At 35.3% G+C, this 22,959-nt stretch overlaps 2 protein-coding genes across 7 annotated transcripts; both read left to right on the forward strand.

The window, feature by feature from the left end:
- antxr2b (ANTXR cell adhesion molecule 2b) lies at positions 1-11,842 on the forward strand. Of its 6 annotated transcripts, XR_007182395.1 has the most exons (19): positions 36-622; positions 899-970; positions 1,401-1,472; positions 1,574-1,655; positions 1,731-1,835; positions 2,085-2,153; positions 3,361-3,441; positions 3,530-3,590; positions 4,299-4,397; positions 4,713-4,782; positions 5,222-5,300; positions 6,319-6,414; positions 6,505-6,555; positions 6,634-6,729; positions 6,812-6,985; positions 7,085-7,165; positions 10,792-10,846; positions 11,297-11,395; positions 11,488-11,842. XR_007182395.1 is itself a non-coding variant. In XM_048173859.1 (18 exons), exons 1-17 carry the CDS (start codon positions 453-455, stop codon positions 11,363-11,365), a joined length of 1,527 nt encoding a protein of 508 aa, XP_048029816.1. In that variant the 5' UTR covers positions 26-452; the 3' UTR covers positions 11,366-11,395; positions 11,488-11,842. The 6 variants fall into 6 exon arrangements, 5 of the variants coding, with proteins under 5 accessions (XP_048029824.1, XP_048029823.1, XP_048029816.1 ...); XM_048173859.1 differs by lacking the exon at positions 10,792-10,846 and having other exon boundaries at positions 26-622; XM_048173863.1 differs by having other exon boundaries at positions 11,297-11,842.
- A 615-nt stretch (positions 11,843-12,457) lies between these two features.
- Positions 12,458-16,009, forward strand: paqr3b (progestin and adipoQ receptor family member IIIb). Its single transcript, XM_048173870.1, has 7 exons — positions 12,458-12,635; positions 13,052-13,250; positions 13,323-13,485; positions 13,583-13,738; positions 14,543-14,740; positions 14,862-14,952; positions 15,086-16,009. Exons 2-7 carry the CDS (start codon positions 13,066-13,068, stop codon positions 15,214-15,216), a joined length of 924 nt encoding a protein of 307 aa, XP_048029827.1. The 5' UTR covers positions 12,458-12,635; positions 13,052-13,065; the 3' UTR covers positions 15,217-16,009.
- Positions 16,010-22,959: the final 6,950 nt, after the last annotated feature.

The raw sequence follows: 22,959 nt of genomic DNA on the forward strand, positions 1-22,959 counted from the left end.
TCAAAAATATCTTAATTTGTGTTCCAAAGATGTACGAAGGGTGTGGAACGACATGAGGGTGAGTAATTAATGACAGAAATTTCATTTTTGGGTGGCTATTGTTACCAAAGGTCTTTCATTTCGTACGGTGCTCTCTAGTGTCACAAAAGTATCCCTTCACACGCTCTTGCACAGACGCATGCGCACTGAATCGTGTTCCTCCTGACTGCAATGTAAACCGGACCCTCTTTGAATAAAATAGAAAAAACTTTACGGAATGAAATTAATCTCGAGTGGAGGAAATGGATATTTGAAAACGGGAGAAAACGAATAACAATTCCTGAAGGCTGGAGCAGGAATGGCTTTTTAAAGAGTGTTTTATTCTTCTATGGTGAGCACGCGCTGTCATGCAAGAGTAAAATAACTGCGCGCTCAGTCCACGCGCGTCAACTGCATTTCTAGTATTGGATTTGATGTGTTCCCATAACAACAACAAAGTGCAGTACAAGACAGGAATGAGAGGAGACAGCGATCATGCGACTTGGGTCCTCCAATTTTTCTGCATCTCTCTCCTGACTTCATTTGGGAAAGGAGATACTGGGTCTTGCCATGGAGCCTTTGATTTATATTTTGTGTTGGATCGGTGAGTTTGACAGCATGACTGTATATGTCTATATTCTTATAGGCTGTATGTTTATAAAACGTACAAGCACACACGCGCACCTCTCTTTCTCTCAGTGTGTGCTCGCCTGACTGAAATATTATCAATAGGCTACGTTTAATAACTCAAGTGAGCTCATTATTAGTCCTGGTATTTTTGGGTAGCCTATTCAGTTTATTTTTTTTCTACAAAGCTCTCAGGAGCCCTTATATGGCCCTGTTTATCTTGTAAAGCACTCACTGTTCACCATAATTCTAGGTCAGGCAGTGTGTCTGACAACTGGCTGGAGATCTATAGATTTGTGGAACAACTTACTAATCGTTTTGTAAGGTAAGAAACGTTCAGTTAAAATATTTTTAATTTACTTTTTTAATAATCAACTAAAGCTATCCGATGGGTTATAGAGTTTCAGCACTACCACACTCAAGTCTTGCCTGTTACAAACCACTTGTTTGAGTCTCAACCTCTTGCACATGTGTGGAACTAAATATAAACTTAATTTTAGATTACTATGTTTAACTTGAGACTGTGTAAGATGTGTGTTTGGATTAGTGTGTGGTATGGTGACCTAGTTAATGCAAGTTTGGGCATGAGGGCACAATGGTCAACCTCAAATAGTGTCACAGTAGTAATTTACACCAATTACTGCACTACCAAATAGTTATAGTGTATATCAGAATATTTCAGAAAACAGATCTTTCTTACCCACCCATAGAGTAAATTTGATTTTACAATTCATAATTGTTTCTGCTTCCTTTAGCCCGAAAATGAGGGTGTCCTTCATAGTGTTTTCCTCTAGTGCAGAAGTAGTGTTACCTCTCACTGGAGACAGGTGCGATTTCATTTAGTGAGTCATACTGTAGTATTGTTAATATAAATCCTACTGTACCACAGATCAAAAGCATAAAGCTGATGTTTTTCCTGGGCATTTAGGGCAGCTATTGATAATGGTCTGCAAAAGTTGAGCGAGATCAGACCTGCTGGTGATACCTACATGCATGAGGGATTTATAAAGGTAAATAGCTTATTCTCAAAAGCACATATTTTTCTATATGTTTGTCAAAGGTCATAACAAATAAAAACATTTTAGGCATCAGAACAAATGGCTACCCAGGGCGCAAGAGCTTCTAGCATCATAATTGCACTGACTGATGGGAAGCTGGAGGTCTATCTGCATGACCTTGCTGTGAAAGAGGTAAAGCAGCACAACACATATATGGAATATTTATGTTGCATAACCTATGGAAGCATTTGTTACATGAAAATGATTACATATTTGAAATGAGATAAAATCAGTCCACCTTTTTTTGCAATACAATTGTAATTGTACTGCAAAATTGTAAATTTTGACGTTTTGCATTTATATAAATATTATGCACATTATTTTTTTAAATAAAATATTTAATAATAAAGTATTTAATTAATTGCCTGTGTGCTTTCTCAGGCTGATCAGGCGAGGCAGTTTGGTGCACGGGTTTATTGTGTTGGCGTGAAGGACTTTGATGCAAACCAAGTAAGACTTTTCAACAGAGAGATGAAACCTGCTGTGGAATATACTATTAAAAAAAACAACTTAATATTAAATGCTATAAAATGTTAAAAACTAACACTAAATATTAGTGCTGTCAAATTGATTATTTGCAAAAAATCTAACAAAAAAGTTTGTAAATTTAATAAATAATATAAAACTTTTATGTTAGATGCGATTAATCATGATTAATTCGATTTAACAGCACTACTAAATATTAAAGACATACATTTTTCATCTATTGGATAATAAAACGGATGAAAAATCCCATAGAAGTACATTGAAGGAGGGACCTGAGCAGAAACTTGGATGTGGACTCTTTTAACTTCACCTAGCAACCACCCAGAACAGCTACTATATAGAAACAACCTTATAAACACTGAATATCTTAGCAACCACAAAGCAGCCTGGTGACCACCCAGCACCCCCTAGCTACCACATAGCAACATGCTAAAAAAACACTCAGAACACCTTAGCAACCACAAAACAGCCTGGCAACCACCTAGAAGACCCTATCTACTCCATAGCAATGTGCTATAAACCACTCAGGACACCTTAGCAACCACATAATAGCTTGGCAAACACTCTATCTACTCCATAGCAATGTGCTGTAAACCACTCAGAACACCTTAGCAACCACATTATAGTTTGGCAAAACACCGTAGCAATTGCAATATGCTAAAAATCGGTGGGAACACCTCAGCAACCCCATAGCAACACCTTGGCAACTACCCACACCACACTAGCATCATGGTGGTGCATTTCACAGCCAAGCAAAATTTTCATCAGAAAATGTAAAAATCTAGTTTCTGACATACTCTTTTGTCTAAGTCTATTGTAGTCCATCAGTTGTTGGTGTATCACTTATAATTACTGTCATGGGAATGTTGTTGTCATGATGAAATTGTTTTTTTTATTTTTTTATGAGCATTAGTAGCAGCATTAGTGTAACAGAGGGACCCTTTATATTGACTGTGGTGGATGTGCTTGTCCAGGCAGGATGATGCTGAGTGTAATTGGATTTTGCAAAGCACATATCCGGCTCATTTTACATTAGCAAGAAATTGATTCCGGCTTGGGAAATGGTAGCAAAATTGCTTCAAGAATGTGCAGCTACAGAGATGTGTGATTCTGAAAAAAGCTCTTTTCTGACATGGTATGCCAGTTTTTAATTGTGTGTATTCTTAATCAGCTTGTAGATATTGCAGACAGCAAAGATCATGTGTTTCCTGTTGTGGATGGATTTCATGCCCTCAAAAACATCGTAAATTCGGTGAGGTTTAGAATAAGTAAGCAAAAATGACATTTATTACATGTGGTTTGTATGCTGCCTTCTAATTGAGTTGTATTTGCGTTTACAGATTTTAAAGAAATCCTGTGTAGAGATTTTTAACCTTGAGCCCTCCAGCATTTGCGTGAATGGTACGTCTAAAAAGGTCCATGTAAAAGATTTTATCCCTTTGGACTAGAGTTGCATGATTCTGGAAAAAATTGAGAATATATTTTTTGTTTCAAACAGAGATCACGATTTTCCCATGAACAGACAACTAAACAAAATAACAAGTAATTTACTAGAGTTTCTGACAAAATATGAAGTGCCAATTTTTTTTTTTTTTTTCTAAAATTCTAAATAAAGGCCACTTGTTTCATTACTGGATGAATCAGTGTTTTTGAACAAATCTTTTGAATGAATGATTCAATGACATACGTTTTGTAACAGTCACTTGTTGCCACCTACTGATGTAACGATGTAATGATACAATCTTGCATCTGTCACGCTACCGTAGACATACATTAGTCTTTATATCTGAACTGTAAACTTTTATCCCAGTACTTCTGTAATAATATGGATTATTCTAAGACAAAAATAATGATACTTTGTGGTTCGAAAATACTGTTTGTGAAGCTGTTTCATACATATACATGATAACTCCTTTCTCTGAATCAGTGGCAGTGCTGACCAGATATGACTGTTCCTGTATAATTTTGTAAAGGTTTAATAGACACACGCGAATCGTGATCATTTAAGAATAAAATTGCGTGGGTGTTTGAATCAAGATCGTGATCTTTTAACGATTAATCGTACAGCTCATGATCATGACTAATTCTAGTGTAAACATTGTGTTTTAGAATCGTTCAACATTGTTTTGAGAGGAAGGGGCTTCACACAGGGAAGAACCTCAGAGGGTGTGGTCTGCACATTATCTGTCAATCAACAGGATCCTTACAGTAAGCCATTTAATGCATTACATCTATTATAAAACAAAACAAGACGCCCTATCCACAAAGATACCCCATATAAAACAAGGCATATAATTCAACTCCCCATTCAGCAAATGAATATGTGGCATGGTAAGCCACAATGCTATTTATTTATTTTTTGTTAGCAAGTGTGATCCCAAAATCTGCATGGCCTCGAGAGGCTCTTACTCTTTTTAGCCGATGGGGAAGTTGCAAGCAGCTACATCCTTAAATAAGGCCATTGTGTTTCAGCCTGTATTTGGCATTTTACAGCAATCCCATGCTGCTCTCTCTTCCTTCTAGATGAGAGGGCGAGTATAGTGAAGGATAATTACGTGCTGTGTCCAGCTCCAGTGTTGACCGAGGTTGGACAGTAAGTGGCATTCGACCAGCTTCTGTTGGAGAACAGTGGCTCTCCATTCAGAGCTACAGCTGTTACAAGCCGACATGCAAAGGGAACGAGTTCATCATCTTTTCCTGGCGGTTTCTATCTCAGTTTCTGTTTATAGCTTAGCTAATAGACAACTGATAAGGAGCAGGCTCAGTGCAGGGCTGAAACAAAGCAGTGTGTGTGACTACAGCACATTTTTGTTTACCAGCTAAAGAGAAATGCAAAATGACCCACCGTTTGCTTTTCATCATTGCCAAGTTTGTTTTGAACAAATTAATTCCCAAATTGAACAATTTCCCAAATTCATTTGTCTTGTTGTTTTAAAAAGAAGACTTTAGCACAGCGCTGTTTTGACACTCACTGTATGACAAACTATGCTCTGCATTTGGCACTAAATCATGTACTTTCCCTCTCTCGACAGCTCAATCGATGTGCTCATTAGTCTGAATAATGGCCAGTCTTTCATTTCAAGTCCAATCACAATATATGCCAACACATGTGTAAGTACAATACATTTTTAAACAAACCAACTATAATAATACATTAATTTGCTCAGGTCAGTAAATATCACAATGAACATTCTGATTATAGGAAAAAGTGTGTGTGTATTTATATACAGTCAAACCAAAATTTATTCAGACACCTTGAACATTTCATTCATTAATACAGTTTATTCACTATAGTTAAAAAAAATTATAATAAAATATGACAAGATCTCAGAGTTAAACTGTGTCAGAAAAAATTATCTTAATTATGTCAGATAACACTTTGGCAAAACATGGTCAGGTCAAAGTGTCTGAAGAATTTTTGGTCCCAAATTTTTATAAATTTTATAGGTAGTCCACTGTATGAAGAATTTTTGGGTATAATATGTCAGTTTACTTTATTTTGCTATCCTCACTTTCATAAATGAAATATAGTGTCCTGCACCAACTAGTAAAAATATATAAAAAATGTCTGAATAATTTTTGGTTAAAAAAAAAAAAAAATAATAATAATAATAATATATATATATATATATATACAGATCTGGTACCATGAATGCAGAACAGGTACCAGTATCGAAAAGGCCTATTCACAGCAAATCTGAATGTTTGAAATGAAAATGTACAATGAAGATGTACAATAAGATTTTATACAAAAAGATTTTTACATTTTATAAAGAAAATGAGTTGAAATTCCTGCCACAACATTGCAAGAGCATTGCTATGCAGTTTCTATGCCATTGCCAGGTGTTTTTTACTGGTCCAAGGGCACATTTTATCATTTGGCAGAAAAAAAAGTAAGTTGGCAGATGAAAAACTTAAGTTGCATGCTTTATTTGCATCAGAATTATTTTTTATTTTTTTTTTTTACATAAACAACTGCCAAAGACAAGAGAACGGAATGAGAAAAACGTAAAATATATAATATTTTCCCATGATTAATATTTATAAAATATATATATATATATATATATATATATATATATATATTTAAATATATATATTGTTCCATTCATCTTTTCGTTTCTCATAGTCTGATGGGATAGTGATGATCATTGTGATCCTGGTGCTGCTGGTGCTTGTGGGTTTAATTGTGCTATGGTGGTTCTGGCCTCTCTGCTGCACTGTGGTGAGCACAAGTTCTGTTCTTTTCCACACACTTGTGTATATTAATAAGATATTAATATTCTTGAGGGCTGTTTTTCTCCTCCTATGGCAGGTAATCAGGGATCCACCCCCATCTCGCCCTCCGCCTCCACGCCCAATACCTGTAGGTACATTGGGACTTGAAATATATTTGAATTAGCTGAACTGGAAATGTCTTGAAATGCTTGGTGTGATCTTATAGGAGCCTGAGATGGACCCTCTGCCGAAGAAGAAATGGCCTACAGTGGATGCATCTTATTATGGTGGCAGAGGGCCTGGAGGTATTACACGCATGGAGGTAACGCAACAATCCAATGCAATCTACTGACGGCAAAAACAAACGTTCTATGGATATACGCTAAAGCTTACAACATCCACAGGTTCGCTGGGGTGAAAAGGGCTCTACAGAGGAAGGGGCGCGGTTAGCAAAAGCCAAAAATGCTGTGGTCAAAATGCCAGAGGAGGAGTTTGAAGAGCCTGTAATAAGACCCCCACCCAGACCACCACCAATATATCAGGCCCCAGTCCCAGACAAATGGTACACTCCCATTAAAGTAAGTTGTCTGTCAACACATTGTCTTTTTGTTTTTGGATGATGTACAGTATGTATTGAGAAATGTTATAATATGCTTTTGTGTAATTTGAATTTGTAGAGTCGTTTTGATGCTGTGTTAGCATTGCTGCGTAGACAATACGACAGAGTTGCTATCATGAGACCTACAGCAAATGACAAGGTACAGTTGCCATCTTAAGCCTATGTGCTTTTTGTTTGCAAATCTGTATGTTACCAACAGAAGAACATTTGCTTTTGTTAATTAAATTATTTGATCAGCAAAGAAGGAACTTATTTTACATGTTATAAGATTTGTACAGAAGAATCATTAAACAAAAAAATACTAGTCATCACTTGGATTTATTCCAGAACCTTCCTAGTGAACTGAAACGGGCCATTTGGAATGCTCTACATGGGGAACAACAAATTTTATATAGCACTCCTCTTACAAAGACATCACCATAAGCCCTATTTGGACGGGACTAGCTTTCTAAACGATATTTGAGTAACAATTCTCATCACCTGACATCTGTGATTTCATGTACCGATTCGGACAGGACTAACATCTCCATGTTTATTACAGAGGTGGGAGTGTGTGTTTTGTAGATGTTGGTGTTACAGAAGGTCATCTACTGTTCTTGTGTGCATCATGTATGGCCTATGTCTTTGAATTTATTATTATTGATATATCTTTAATTTATTATTAAAACACTATTCAAGTAAACTTCACATGAGTTTACACACAAGTAGCTGTTTATAATAAACCAACATACGTGAGCAGAAAAATATAGACAAGTATCTTACCTGACACTGATATTAAAAAAATGGGCAGTCTTTGCAGTTTCAGTGATTTGGCGCTATTTATTAATTTTATCGTTTTATTTTGTGTCATATATCATCCATATTGAAATGAAAGCTTGCAAAATATTGGTGTGCAAACAGCAGCTCAGGTAGATCAAAAACACATTATAAGAAGTTTAGGATAATACAATATCAGCATTCACAGACATTCGCATTTGGACAGGATTAGATTAGATTAGTTTACCGAAAAACAGTAGGTAATTTGCCCTGGAATTTTCACTGAGAAACATCACAGACATGGCAGATTCGGACAGGATTAAAATCACAAAGTACATCTGTGAAACACGAATTTCTCTAACGTCCTCCTCCATGAAAACTAGTCCTGACTGAATAGAACTATAGACTCAATTCTCAATTGATTTCAACAGAATTCGTCATTAGCATGTTGCTAAGCTAACAGCACAATACCAAGCATAAAAACACATAATATTTAAAGGTACCCAAGAATGCTTTTTCACATGATGTAATATAAGTCTAAGGTGTCCCCTGAATGTGTCTGTGAAGTTTCAGCTCAAAATACCCCATAGAATTTTTTTTATTAATTTTTTTAACTGCCTATTTTGGGGCATCATTAACTGTGCCGCCCCTTTAATTCGCGTGCTCCCTGCCACATGAGCTCTCGATTATATTACAGCACATTTACAAAGTTCACACAGCTAATATAACCCTCAAATGGATCTTTACAAGATGTTCGTCATGCATGCTGTGTGCATGCATCGAATCATGTGAGTAAAGTATTTATTTTGATGTTTATATTTGATTCTCTATGAGTTTGAGGCTATGCTCCGTGGCTAACGGCTAATTCTACACTGCATTTATGCATTATACAGACTGCACATGTTTAAAAATGAAAATAGCGACGGCTCTTGTCTCCGTGAATACAGTAAGAAACGATGGTAACTTTAACCTCATTTAACAGTACATTAGCAACATGCTAACGAAACATTTAGATTTTCGCTAACCATTTAACCATTTAACCATTTTCGCTGTTGTTCTTGCTTACCTAGTCTGTTGATTTACCTGTGCAGATCCAGACGTTACTGGCTGCCCTTGTCTAATGCCTTTCATAATGTTGGGAACATGGGCTGGCATATGCAAATATTGGGGCGTACACCCCGACTGTTACGTAACAGTCGGTGTTATGTTGAGATCCGCGTGTTTTCCGGAAGTCTTTTAAATAAATGAGATTTACATAAGAAAGAGAAAGCAATGGAGTTTGAAACTCAATGTATGTATTTTCCATGTATTGAACTCTTGTTATTCAACTATGCCGAGGTAAATTCAAATTTTGAATCTAGGGCACCTTTAAAACACAAACTTTACATTTTAATTTGATTGAACTTTTTTGTTGTTGATACTTTGCAGTATTTTTAACAAATTATATGATATATTTTAATGGTAATTTCTCTTAAATTAATTTTTTTTTTTCTCTGAGCTTGTCTGAATGCATTATGGGATTGCTCTTTTTGTTAAGCATTCTATGATTTGCTAAAAGAAGGTATCATAATGTTTCTGCCTACCTTTTGGAACATGAACCTATGATGCCTTAAAAAGCTGCTTACTGTACGTACAGTAGCTCACTAGGCTTTGGAACAGAGCCATTGTGTTGCTCAAGCCGCTTAGTTCAGTCCCTCATTTGGGCAGCTGAAAAGGCTCATTAGCACTAATAAGCTGCACAAACGAGGCTGACAGTGCTGTCACAGACAGACCAGATCACACACGCAAACGCACTCTCGTCTTATATCTCATTATGGTGCTCCGACTGGTCATGAACTGACCCTCAAACACACACTCATCAGAGGAGTCGTCAGTATTACAATCATTAGGTAGGTCTAACTGTCAGAGTTCCGGTTGTCACTGATTCGGCCCTCGCCTGACACTTCACTGCCGAGAGTGACCTCTGACCTCTCGCTGATTTCACTGTCACACTTAGTTTGAGTTTAACTGGATGTCCTTCTAGGGCACAATGTGAATATTGTTGAACTGTTTGACTGTGGGCATCAGTATATCTTTGCATGAATAGACTCTTGTAAAACATTTTTTTCTTAAAAGACAAGAAAGAAAAATAAGATTTAAAAACAAAATAAGATAAAAACAATGTTTATATGGAAATATTAATGATGGGAAAATATTATATATTTTAATTTTTTCTCATTTCGTTCTCTTGTCTTTGGCAGTAAAAAAAAAAAAAAAACTTAAGTCTGATGCAAATAAAGCATGCAACTTAAGTTTTCCATCTGCCTTGGACCAGTAAAAAAATTCCTGGCAATGGCATAGCAACTGCATAGCAATGCTCTTGCAATGTCGTGGCAGGATTTTCAACTCATTTTCTTCATAAAATATAAAAATCTTTTTGTATAAAATCTTATTGTACATCTTCATTGTACATTTTCATTTCAAAGATTCAGATTTGCTGTGAATAGGCCTTAATTTTCGATACTGGTACCTGTTCTGCACTCATGGTACCAGATCTGTCCAAACAGGGTTTGTCAAACATTAGTGTTGCTTGATCAACCTGCCTGACCTCCATCATTGCTGCTTCCTTACCACCAATTAAAATCAAATCTCTCTCAATTACTTCAAATTATCACAGATGTCAGTGTGACAAAAATATTGTCAAAATAATTATTTTTTACCATATGAGGTGCATTTAAAAAATCCATTGTGGATGATTTAGCATCAGTAGGGTTAATGTGATATATAGTCAGTGAATGGTGGAAGAAAGATCTTTCACCAGTCTCAAAATGAGGGCATAGCTTGTAACATGAGGCAGAGACATTAAGAGATTTGATTTGTCATATTTCACATTGATAAGAGATAATGGGGTAAAGAGATGGTAGAGATGAGTGTGACTGAAAGAGGGGGTGGTGGGATAGTCGGTCCTCCATTCCGCATATCTGTAATGTGTAACAACCTGCTTTAGTTGGGGTTTTTTTTGTCTTTCAGGGGCGCTGCATCAAATTCACCCGGGTTCAGAGTCATTGACCAAACACACTTTAAAGTGAGTTCTGATCAATTTAAAGATACTACTTTGGAAAGCCTAGAAATTTTGATGTACCTAGACCTACAGTCAAACCAAAATTTATTCAGACACCTTGAACATTTCATTCATTAATACAGTTTATTCGCTATAGTTTTAAAAAATGGTAATAAAATATGACAAGATCTCAGAGTTAAACTGTCATAAAAAATTAAAATTAATTATGTCGGATAACACTTATGTCAAAGTGTCTGAATAATTTTTGGTTCAAAATTTTTATACATTTTACTGGTAGTCCACTGTATGAAGAATTTTTGGGTATAATATGTCGCAGTTTACTTTATTTTGCTATCCTCACTTACATAAATGAACTATAGTGTCCTGCACCCACTAGTAAAAGTATATCAAAAATATCTAAAATGTCTGAATAATTTTTGGTTTGACTGTATGTGTTCAAATGTTACTTTTCAGACACATTCAGACAACTTGGATTGGGGAATCCACACCGTATGGATACAGTGTGCAAAGCTGTTCTTCTGAATTAAAACTTTTGGATTTTAATTCTTACATGTATAAATCTATCCTGCTGGTTTTTCTGCATGTCTTTGTATGTGGTTGAATTTACTGCTTTTATAACACTTATTTTTTTTAATATTTTCTAGGTACAAATCAATACAGTGCCTTCTTGCAAGTGTATTAAGAATGGGTTTGTAAAGGAAAGAAATTTAAATTATTATTTTCCATTATTATTAGTAAGGGTGTTAATTTTCCAGTTAATTGGTAGAGATGTATATTTAAATATTTGTTCTTATTTTTTATTTATAATTCGATTTAATCAATAGATTACATGAGTGATAATATTTGTTAATGATGTAAATGGCATTTAGAATGCTTTCAAATAAATTATAATACAGTTCACTTGTGAGATTTATGATGTAATAATGAATGATTTATGATGAAATGTAAAAGCTTGTAGTACCTTAAAAATAAAAAGTAAATGGTTAATTTATGTGTTGATACAGTGCACACTGAATTCTTGACATTATTATTACTCAAATGTTCTGAGAGAATATGTGTGATTATATAGTGAAAGCTCACAGCTCAGCAGATAGATTAGCAGTTATTTAGGAGATCAGGGATTAATCTGAAGCACAATCAACAGACTGTTTAATGTTTGATTATAGCATGTTAGAATGTCTGGATATTCCAAATGATAATCCTAATCTTTTATATTATGAGAGATTATTTTGGCAAAAAGTAAAATGGTGATTAAGAAGCAGACATGTTATTTAAATAGTTAAAATTTAAATACGAACTACATAACGAAATAAGTCTGATTTAAATCACTGCCATGAACACAATCAATAGCTAAAAGTATCATTTTATAACAAACGTATTGTTTTTTTGTACTTGGACAGCAATATAGATTTCACATAATTGTACGTGATCAAAAGACAAACTACATTTTTATTGTTTTGGGTGAGGCTTACATTTTTTTTTATCTACATTTAAACATTATATTTATAATATTTATAACAATATGACATTTAAGAGACTTTTATGTAAAACCTTTTTAATTGTTTCATTACTTTGCATGCTTTCCCGTAAAATAAAACCATTTATGAAGCGAGAGTGACTTGCGTCGCATTGTGCGTTTGTCGCAGGATTTTAATGTCACACACTCGTTTCTTTAGCCTTTAGCTGGACGGCTAGCCGCCGGTTATCAACATGAAGCTCATATTCTGTTATTAAACAGAAATTAACTAATATATAGGGCTGAATGGGATAGACTGCAGGCCTTTACGTGGAGGTAAGAGGTTTGCGGTAATTAAACTGAGATCTAATGGATTTAAAAGCCTAATGTAATCCTCATTGAAGCGCAGTTGTTAGCCTGCAGCAGCTCATGGCACACACAAAACATTTATGCATGTTCGATATTGTTGTGTCTTTGTATAAAATAAACGGGAATGTATTAATTATTGTTATCTTAGTAGCAAAAAAAAATATTAAGACATGCAAAGAGTAAGTGATTTAAACTCGGAACAGTAGCATTCATTTGTCTCCGTTTAAATTCTTAACAGCTGTCTTGCTGAGCTGATTTTTGCTCTTCAAAGATGCTGCACCGTTTTCAGTCTGTGTTTTGTGTGTTATTTAAACTGAGACACAGTTATATTAACTTTCCAAGTTGCAAGCAGGGTCTGTAATCGATCTGCCTTGTTCCTTCAGCCACTTGAACCAAGATGCCTCAGAACACCCTCAAAAGCACTCATTACATCGAGCTGGGCAGCTACCAGTACTGGCCTGTGCTTGTGCCCAGAGGGATCCGCTTGTACACCTATGAACAGATCCCAGTGTTTCTGAAGGAGAATCCATACATCACAGATGGATACAGAGCACACCTGCCATCAAAACTGTGCCTCAAAAGGTGCGTTTCTTTCCCTGTTGAAACACTGGATGTGTTGCTGCTCGTTTACTCATTATTACTCATATCCCACAGTATATTCATTCTGTCCAATGAGACGGTGAACATCTGGAGTCATCTGCTTGGGTTCCTGCTGTTCTTCTCGCTGGGAGTAAACGATATGGCCACAGTCCTGCCGTCTTCAGGGGCGTCACGAGAGGACTATGTAATTTATTCAATAGGACTGTTTTGTTTTCAGGTAAAATTGTAACTATACTTCATATTTTTATAAAGTACCTAGAATGCACATGAACAAATAAGCTTTTTTTCATTTATGGGTATTATTCTATGGTTAGGTTTGCATGCTGTGCTCTGTGGGCTACCACTTGTTCTGTTGTCATCGCTCGGAGAAGACGTGTCGCCGCTGGCTTGCTCTGGACTACGCTGGAATATCCGTGGGGATTTTGGGATGTTATGTGCCTGGAGTCTTCTATGCCTTCTACTGCAACAGTGTATGACATGTATTTTAAATGAGTGGCCTTCAAGCCTGAGGATGCATGGTTTCTTTTTTCCAACTTTGATATATATATATATATATATATATATATATATATATATATATATATATATATATATATTTTTTTTTTTTTTTTTTTTTACATAAAGTCACAATGAAATGGAAGTAAAATTCCTTCCATTTTCTTCCATATTGACATATTTTTGACCCTAACTGATTATTGAAAAAAAAAAAAAGTAGGGCGATGCAGAAGAACATGAGCTTCACCTGAAGGTCCAGTTATGACATTCTGATTAAACATTACGAGGTCAAATTTAAAAATAAAAATAAAAATTAAATTTAACAAATGCACAGAAGAATTGTTATAAGATCTATAACATGCATTTAGAAAATAGATTATAATTTTTCATTCAGATTTTTCATTTCATGCTGACTTTAAGAACTTAAAGAAAAATTCAAATCCTTTTTAGATGCTTAGATGCGCGTTGTGTAAACCCCCCCCTAAATTGTCAAAAAAATTAATAATATATATATATATATTTTTTTTTTTTACATTCTCTCACAAATGTTTTTCATTCCCTCAAGAAACTTTGCATTTGCTCACAAAACTTTTGAGTTCTTTGCGAGTGAACGCAAAAGTTTTGAAATATTATTTCTCCTTCCATCTCATATTTTTTACACCATGTCCCTTTAGGGGTTCCGTAGTTATCTGATTAATTTAAGTACAAATGTAGATTTGAGTACTGATTGACTCTTTGATATCCACTATGGTTATAAAAACACGTGATGTTTGTTTCAGTTTTGGAGGCAGGTGTACCTGCTGACGGTGCTGGCTCTCATCCTGGCTGTGTTTGCAGCTCAAATTCATCCGCTCTACCTCACACAGCAGTGGAAGAAACTGCGCTCCGTTATGTTCTGCTCGGTGGCCGGATACGGCATTATCCCAGCCTGCCACTGGGTCTGGATCAACGGAGGATTTGACTCTGAAATCGTAAAGGTGATATATTTGCTTGTCATGTATTGGAGACACTATTAGGAGGAAACACTATCACCTTGTTCTATATTTAATATAAATGTTTACATGACTTGATTCATGAAAGCACTTCCTCTCTTTACAGGTGTTTTTTCCTCGAGTCATGATCATGTATGTGATCGCTGCCTCAGCGTTCCTTTTCTACGTCAGTAAAATCCCAGAACGATACTTCCCAGGTTATTTTTTTCTGTTAAATTCCTGTAAATAATTACAATAATCTAATCAAACAAAATCATGACCACATTAGTCAAGAAACAAATTGAAAATAGAGCTAATAATTACACAGCTGTTTGTTTTCTGTCCTCACAGGCCAGCTGAACTATCTTGGTGCCAGTCACCAGCTCTGGCACGTGCTGGTGGTGGTCATGTTCTACTGGTGGCACCAGACCGCTGTGTACATCATGAACTACAGACACAGTCAGCCCTGCAGCAGCGGTTAAACATGGCTATAAAATTATCTGAGCCATTTTGTTTGGCATTATTTTAAGTTGTGCTAACAGAATCAAACAATGAAACTTTACCTCTCATTTGCCTTTGAACACCGTACCGTAGGGTTACGTGCAATGAATATCATGTTTCATGCAATCAGTTAAGTTTTTCTGCCTGAAGAAATGTTTCATACACATTCTCTGCTGGATATACATTGTCCTTGTCTGTTTATGTATTTTGATTTCTATTGAGCCTTTTGCCCATGGTATCATCGGGGTTTTGAAACTGTACATGCTGTTAATATGTTGCCTCACTTTTCTGGAATGTCTATAATTTAAATGACCTTAACCGTCACTGTTTTGTGACTGATCAATGGTATGTTAGACTTTAAGATACTGTAATTTTGTTACTTTTTTAACTACTTCTTTGGTAAAGGGAGTTGATTTGCTGTATTAAATGCACAGAGTTCATGTAGCCTATATAGCAGCACTGGACACTGGGAATTTTAAATGACCAAGCATCTTAAGTAGGATACTTTGTGAACAATGGGTCAAAATCACTATACTTGCACTGAACTGATTATGAATATGTTATAGAACTAAAGAACCTTTTATGTGACTTTCTCTTATATTCCTTGTCCTTTTTTAAAATTCTGTTAGCTGTTTGATTTTCCTTTTTTCATTTTAAAATTTTGGAAATAAATTGCCTGAATGAATATCTTAATGATGAAACTGCATGAAAATCATAGCTTGTTCCTGTTGTGTATTTCAGTCACAATATATAAAGTAAATCCGTCGAAGTTTACTCATTGCTAGTCGTTATTTCCGGTTCAGTAATTTGATTGGCGGGTTTTCTACTTTGCCTTCATTTGAGGCTATTTTGTTGGCGTAATAAGTGTAAACAAATACATTGTCATTTTGCCTCTGAACTGATAGTTATTTCATTTTATCTTACTTAATGAACTGTAAATTAAAACTGCTGCGTCATTATCGCAATGTGCTGACCTGACGGGAATGAATCGTTCGCGAATCGATGATAAAAATTCCAATTCTTCGTCATCATATGACGTATCCCGTGGTCTCATTCCGTGCTCTATGTGCATGTTTTTATAAAATATATTTCATTTAAATATTATAAAATGTAATACAAGACATATAAACATATTTCCAGTAGACTATGATTAAACTCATATTTCTGAAATGTTCTACTATACAAGTAACATTTGTACCATAAGTAAAATCTTTGGTTCACTCCAAAAATATCCAGTTGTAACTCAGACATCGCCCAGAAGTCGGAACTATTCAGTTGAACCAAAGACTATAGAATAACACAAGACGTGTCACTCGTTTTGTTTTGAATGGGAGAAAGTGTAACGCGCAATATGGCGGAATAAGTCCCGCCTTCTAAATAAGAGCCAATCGCCGACTAGTAAAGTTATCGCGTCACTGCAGCGGCCGTTAGAATCACCGGTTTCTATAGAAACAGTCAGACGTGCGCCTCCGAAGAGACGCGCATTTAGGTCTGCGCATGCGCATTAGCTTGATCCAGCCTGAAAAAATACAGCTTTTTTGTCATGATTCGAGCGTTTTAGAAACTAAATGTATGAGTTGGTTGTTGTTAGATTTCATTGGTGATTTCAAATATGAAATTTAGTCGTAAGGTTGGCGAACAGTTTTGGAGAATCTGATGTTTCCCCATTCAAAGAGATAGGAGCTGCATGATGCCCAGGATAACCGAAAGGCGTTTCAAAGATGGCCGCCGAGTGAAATGACTTGTCTTAAAGGGACTTTGGTTGAACTCATGAAGGAATCGGTAACAACCGCTAATAACAGTTAACACAGGCTCTTCCGGGTTACTGAAGTCTGCAGTGCTAACGTTACATGGTTGCTAGGAACGGTTTTTCCTCGTCAAAGTTTTGCCTTTGGTGAGCTAATAAAATATTAAAAAGCAGTCAAATTTTATGTAGTTATTTAATTATGTCATCCTGTATCGTGGACTCGCTCTCTCGTTTCATACAAACGCAGCTGCTGGCATTTTGCGATTATTTTGTTCACTGTAATGGATTAAGATAACAAACATGTACGATTTTAAATCAGTTTAATCTCAGATCAATATCTCTTATCCATATAATTATTTATGTACCTGATTGTTATCGACAAAATTTGACTGCTTTATAATATTTTATTAGCTAAACAAAGGCAAAACATCTAGAGGGCTCTCAAGTTTTGAACTGAGTTCAGAGTGAGATTTCGGCGGCGGCGGCGGCAGCGACGGGGGTTTGGGTGGGGATGGGGGTCTGATATGAAAAATTCGTACAAATAAAAAAATATTTATTTAATTCAGCATTTTAGTGTGTATGTGAGTGAGTGAGTGAGAGAGATAGAGAGATAATGGTAATATATGGGTCAGTGACAAATATGGTGCGGCAAGATGAGAAATTAAAAAATCTTTTAAAAACCTGTTTTAAAAGCATGCATCAGATACGTTAAAATGTATATATTGTGTCTAAGTTGATTTTATGTTGATAAAAATGACATTTGCACAATTTTTTACTAAAGTTAAGAATGAATGTACCTAAAAATGTCAAATGGTGTAACCGCCAAAGAATGAGAAATATTAAATATGTTATCCACCTAGATGGCACGTAAGCTCACTTATAGAAATATATACTTCAATTTAAAATATCAAATGAAAAATTATTTTATTAGAGTTATCTCTAAATGTAAATTTTAACGTGTTTTTGCAATATTTGGTGGGACACATGCTGAAAACACATTTGTTTTCTAAATAATCTTTGACAAATTATTTTAAAATTGTTTAAAATCATGTTATTACACTAAACTAGATGATAACATTTTATTCCACATTAATTTTTCTGTAAATAATTATATTTTTTATGAAAAATACTGGTTACGCCAATTGACACAAACCAGTTACACCACCTGACCATGTTACTTCTACAGCCAAAACAAAAACAACATCTGACAACAAGAAATAATCATAGTAATGAACAGTGAAATCATGTCTCATATATTTTCCAGTTAAAGGGTTAGTTCACCCAAAAATGAAATTTCTGTCATTTATTACTCACCCTCTTGTCATTTCACACCCATAAGACCTTCGTTCATCTTCAGAACACAAATTAAGATAATTTTATCTCCCATAGAAAGCAACGAAATTACCCCTTTCAAGGTCCAGAAAGGTACTAAAGACATCGTTAAAACAGTCGACGTGACTGCAAAGGATCAACCTTAATCTTAATGGTTCAACCTTATTATGAAGAGACAAGAATACATTTTTTGTGCAAAAACAAAACAAAAATAGCATCTTTATTAAACTATTTTGTCTCTTCCCTGTCATTCTCCTATGCTGTTGACATGGTAAACACAGTGCAGAAACTCCAGGTTTTACATCAGAACACCGGCTCATTATTGGCCGGGTCCTGCGTCAGTCTCACACGCATGCGCTGTGCTGATCACGTGATCAGCTTTGGCCAATACTGAGCTGGCATTCAGACATAAAGAAGGAAGGCTTCACTGTGTTACTGTGTCACCTGCGTGAGGATAATGACAGGAAGAGAAGAGATTGTTGAATAAAGTCATAATTTTCATTTTGTTTTTGCACACAAAAAGTATTCTCATCTCTTCATAACATTAAGGTTGAAACACTGCAGTCACGTTGACTGTTTTAACAATGGCTCTACAACCTTTCTGGACCTTGAATGTGGTAATTTTGTTGCTTTCTATGGGAGATTAAAAAAAAAGCTTTCAGATTTCATCAAAAAAAACCTTAATTTGTGTTCTGAAGATGAACAAAGGTCTTACATGTGTGGAACGACATGAGATTGAGTAATAAATGACAGAAATTTCATTTTTGGGTGAACTAACCCTTTAAGGAACAATATCTGATAACAAGAAATCATCAAAGTGATGATTTCTTAAAAAAAATATATCTGATAGCAGGATCAGAATTCACTGGTGCTCTGTGATGAGCCACTGTTTCCTTGCTTGAAACTATATCAATTTATCGATTGGGGCAAGAGGGGCTCTGTTATGTCGTTTTAATTATAAAATCTTAGAAATTTAATGAATTGTTTTTTATAGATGTAAATTGTAGTCTTTGGTTAAATGCACAATATGTAAGACTTTTGGATTCAAATATCAAAAAACCACTTGGACAATTTTATATATTTTGTTGACTTGTGTACTTATATTATGCCAGATGTTTCCAAGAATGTTTAAACCTAGAGAAATAATAACCAGGACACGAGCCATGTCCGTGCGTCGCCTATCAATGACATGATACCCGCGTTAATCTCGGTTTCCGGTTTTGTCGAAACCACTGAAACACCAAAGACGCTTTAATATATTATGTGTTTTATTAGACAGATGAGCAACTGTTTGGATACATTTGTCGACAGAAATCTAATCATATTATATAGCTAAACACGTTTAGTCTTATTGTTTAAATCTTGTTTTCTTGATTTACTGTGAGTACCATGTTTTACCAAGCCTAATATGGATCTAGTTGACTGCAGTGTGCAGTGTGCAGCTGCCGAGTGAACGCACAGAGTAGCATTATAACAAATTTGAACACACAAATGTGTGTAATATTTTAAAACAGAGCTGCTTTACATCACATACGCTTGACCTGAAGAAGCAGAAGCAGCGACTGCGGCATAATAAAAGCTGCTCTAGATACGTTTGACGCACTTGTCTTTCATTAGCAATCACTCCATGATTTTATATTGCTTACATTTTTAAGTGAATGGAATAGAAATATTGAAGCTAAACATTTCAATGTTAAACATTAATGTTCTAAACATTAATGTTGTGCAACATAATTATATATTATTTTACTGAATTACAGAGCTTTAATAATAAAGTTGTGGATAAAGCACCACTTTCTCAAAAAAATAAAACATTGAACATTTGAAAATAGTTCCAAATAGTAGTTTAGTTTATATTACATCTTTAATCAGCAATATAAACTAGTGATTTTGACTAAATTTGCCCCTAACAGAAAGGCTTGTAATAGAAGTCAAATGGTGTAACCGGTTACACCATTTGACATTTCAATTTAAAACCAAATTTGACAGGTATTATCATGGACACCTATGTAAGCACATGGCCTTGGTGGAAATATTTCAAATGTAATTTTTAAAGTCAATACACATTTTTATAATAATGATGAATTATCAATGTATTCATGGGGTCATACCATTTGACATGTATACCTAAGAATACCTAACCATACCCTAAAAATGTCAAAATATCTCATATTTTAAAGACAGTTACTAACCTTTGCATGCAGCATTTAGTGTCACCAGGGGTCCCTCTTTGTGATATAATTTCCTGTCACATGGTTTTCTTGCACAATATTAACAAAATGGCTCCTTGAATGGTGGTTACACCACCTTGACACTTCAGGAATTTGACTTGACTCCTATGATTCCCCAAATTATTTATAATATTCAGAACAATGGTGTTAAATTTATTTTTATTTACTATTAAATTGTTCTAATGTAAGATTATGCCAAACTAGATTATATGGTGTTTTATTGAGAATTTCACCTTTTTTAAACAAGATCAATTATTTGGTACCAAGTTTTTACGGTTACACCACAATGACATTTTTGCAATCAATCCCAAAATATTCTCTCAAAATTGATTAAAACCAGAAATTTTAGACTTGGTCCTCCAAAAAGAGAATGTATGTAAGTAATTTGTTAATTTATTTTGCAATTTTTACCCTTTTAAATTTAACTAAAACTATAAGACACAAAAAAATGAGCGTCACGTCATTGACCCATATACACATTTTATTTTATTTTTTTCCTCAACATTATAATGTGAAACAATATAAACATGGTAACCATATTCTGACTCTAGTGTACATTATATGTACATTACGTTCTGCAGTGTTTTTTCCCGCTCGCTGCTTGAGCTTATAATGCTTGTTCTTTAGGCCGATATTTTTTGTTTACACATATTGTTTAATGTTTTAAACTGAATGAAAACCTTAAGATAAAACGTAAACTTGTTGTGTATATTACCTAATAATAAGTTTGTTCAGAAATGGTGATGAATAAAAAATGTTTAAAAACGTCTCTCATTTTCTCAAAATAATCGTAATTTAAAGCTGCTGTCCGCGATTTTTGGCCCTCTAGCGGTTAATAAACAGAACAGCACGCGTCTTGCGGAGGAACATTCTAGCCGGAGCTACTTTTCTCCATGTATGTCTATGGCGAGTCACGCAGTTACTGTGATACTCTGCGGCGGGTCCTACCAGTCATGTCTGAAATAGTCCAAATATAAACACTTATTATAAGTTGTACCATAATGATTCAGGATAAGACAAAAACACGGTTTGGAAAATGGATTCATGTTGTATATTCTCATTATATAATTTTTGTAAATTTTTAACACAAAAAAAGTTGCGGACTGCAGCTTTAAATACACGAATATTCATTTTTTTATTAGCCCAAATATTCGAATACAATATTTTGGAAAAATGCCCATCCCTACTAGCTAGGCAAGTTCACGTAAAGTACTCTGGACAAACTGTTAACTAACCTACCACCTGCCTGGACACAAAGATGACTTACTGTATTCATAGTATATATTGTCCCATATCAATCACGATCAGTCTGTAGCCAGATGTGAATCAATGTGACTGACAGATGTCCTCTTCTAACTACTTAAGCGAGCATCTGAATCAGTGAGCGAGCCCGTGAATCACAGAATGTATCGTTGGAATCAGAACGTAAACATTGTTGTGGCGGGAATATCTAAATCTTACCTGGATACAGCAATTCTATTTTCTGATTGGCTGTCCGGTAGCTATATTTTTTTATTAGATTAACTGGTGCGTGGCAGGGCCTTCTGAACTCTATGGGGAACTCGCTTGATTCCTCTAATAGCGGCGCAACTTGTGCGTTATCCTGGAGATTTCTCTGCGTGAGAAATACAAGGTGTGGCGTGTGAGCGTGTGAACGGGTTGAAATGCGTGTGTCTCACGCCCAATGCGTGAGACTTGAGAGCCTATCTACGAGGAAAAACCGTTCCTAGCAAACATAGCGCTGCAGACTTCAGTAACCCGGATGAGCCTGTGTTAACTGTTTTCAGCGGTTGTTATCGGGAATAACATACCGCCGGATGGCACCATTGACCAATCAGAATCAAGTATTCCACAGAGCTGTGTAATAATTTGAGATAACAACCGGCTGGATGTACATTATCCCTTACTTAAATATATTAGCCTATAATCCTTCAGAACAATTACTGTTTTTCTGTGGGCGACTTGAAAGTTGACCTTGTGCTTGTGGCCTGGTCTGTCTTTAATCTTTTGATGGTATCATCAAATGTCTTACATAGAGGTTTGACATAATAAAAGAGGGCTGAATTGTATTCTTAAATCTGTTGTAATCTGAGTGTTTTGTCCTACTCTAGTGGCATTAAGGATTTTCCAGGGCATTGTTCTTTTGCTGTCTGAAGACTAATTGAAAAAAGAGATTGTGGTTTAGGTCAGCATTTACTAAAGTAACAGATTATGAACAGTAATGAAGACAATCTCTGAGTTTTCACTTCTGACTGCAGACTGTACACATGCTCGTGTTAATTGAACATCCAATAAATGGCAATAAAAGACTGAATTATGGTAGGCCTATGTAAAAATCAGTTTTCAACACATTAGCATATTTACTGCTCATAATATTGTATCTTGCTTTATCTCCAAATGTAATATTAGCACTC

Source organism: Megalobrama amblycephala, linkage group LG2 (genome assembly GCF_018812025.1).
Source record: "Megalobrama amblycephala isolate DHTTF-2021 linkage group LG2, ASM1881202v1, whole genome shotgun sequence".
In the NCBI taxonomy this organism is placed as follows: Eukaryota; Metazoa; Chordata; class Actinopteri; order Cypriniformes; family Xenocyprididae; genus Megalobrama; species Megalobrama amblycephala.

Coding starts and splice junctions, on each gene's coding strand:
- antxr2b (XM_048173859.1), top strand. CDS start 453: ATGTGTTCCCATAACAACAACAAAGTGCAGTACAAGACAGGAATGAGA. Junction 3,442..3,529: donor TCAAAAACATCGTAAATTCG/GTGAGGTTTAGA, acceptor TTGCGTTTACAG/ATTTTAAAGAAATCCTGTGT. Junction 4,398..4,712: donor CAATCAACAGGATCCTTACA/GTAAGCCATTTA, acceptor TCTTCCTTCTAG/ATGAGAGGGCGAGTATAGTG.
- paqr3b (XM_048173870.1), top strand. CDS start 13,066: ATGCCTCAGAACACCCTCAAAAGCACTCATTACATCGAGCTGGGCAGC. Junction 13,739..14,542: donor ATGCCTTCTACTGCAACAGT/GTATGACATGTA, acceptor TGTTTGTTTCAG/TTTTGGAGGCAGGTGTACCT. Junction 14,953..15,085: donor CCCAGAACGATACTTCCCAG/GTTATTTTTTTC, acceptor CTGTCCTCACAG/GCCAGCTGAACTATCTTGGT.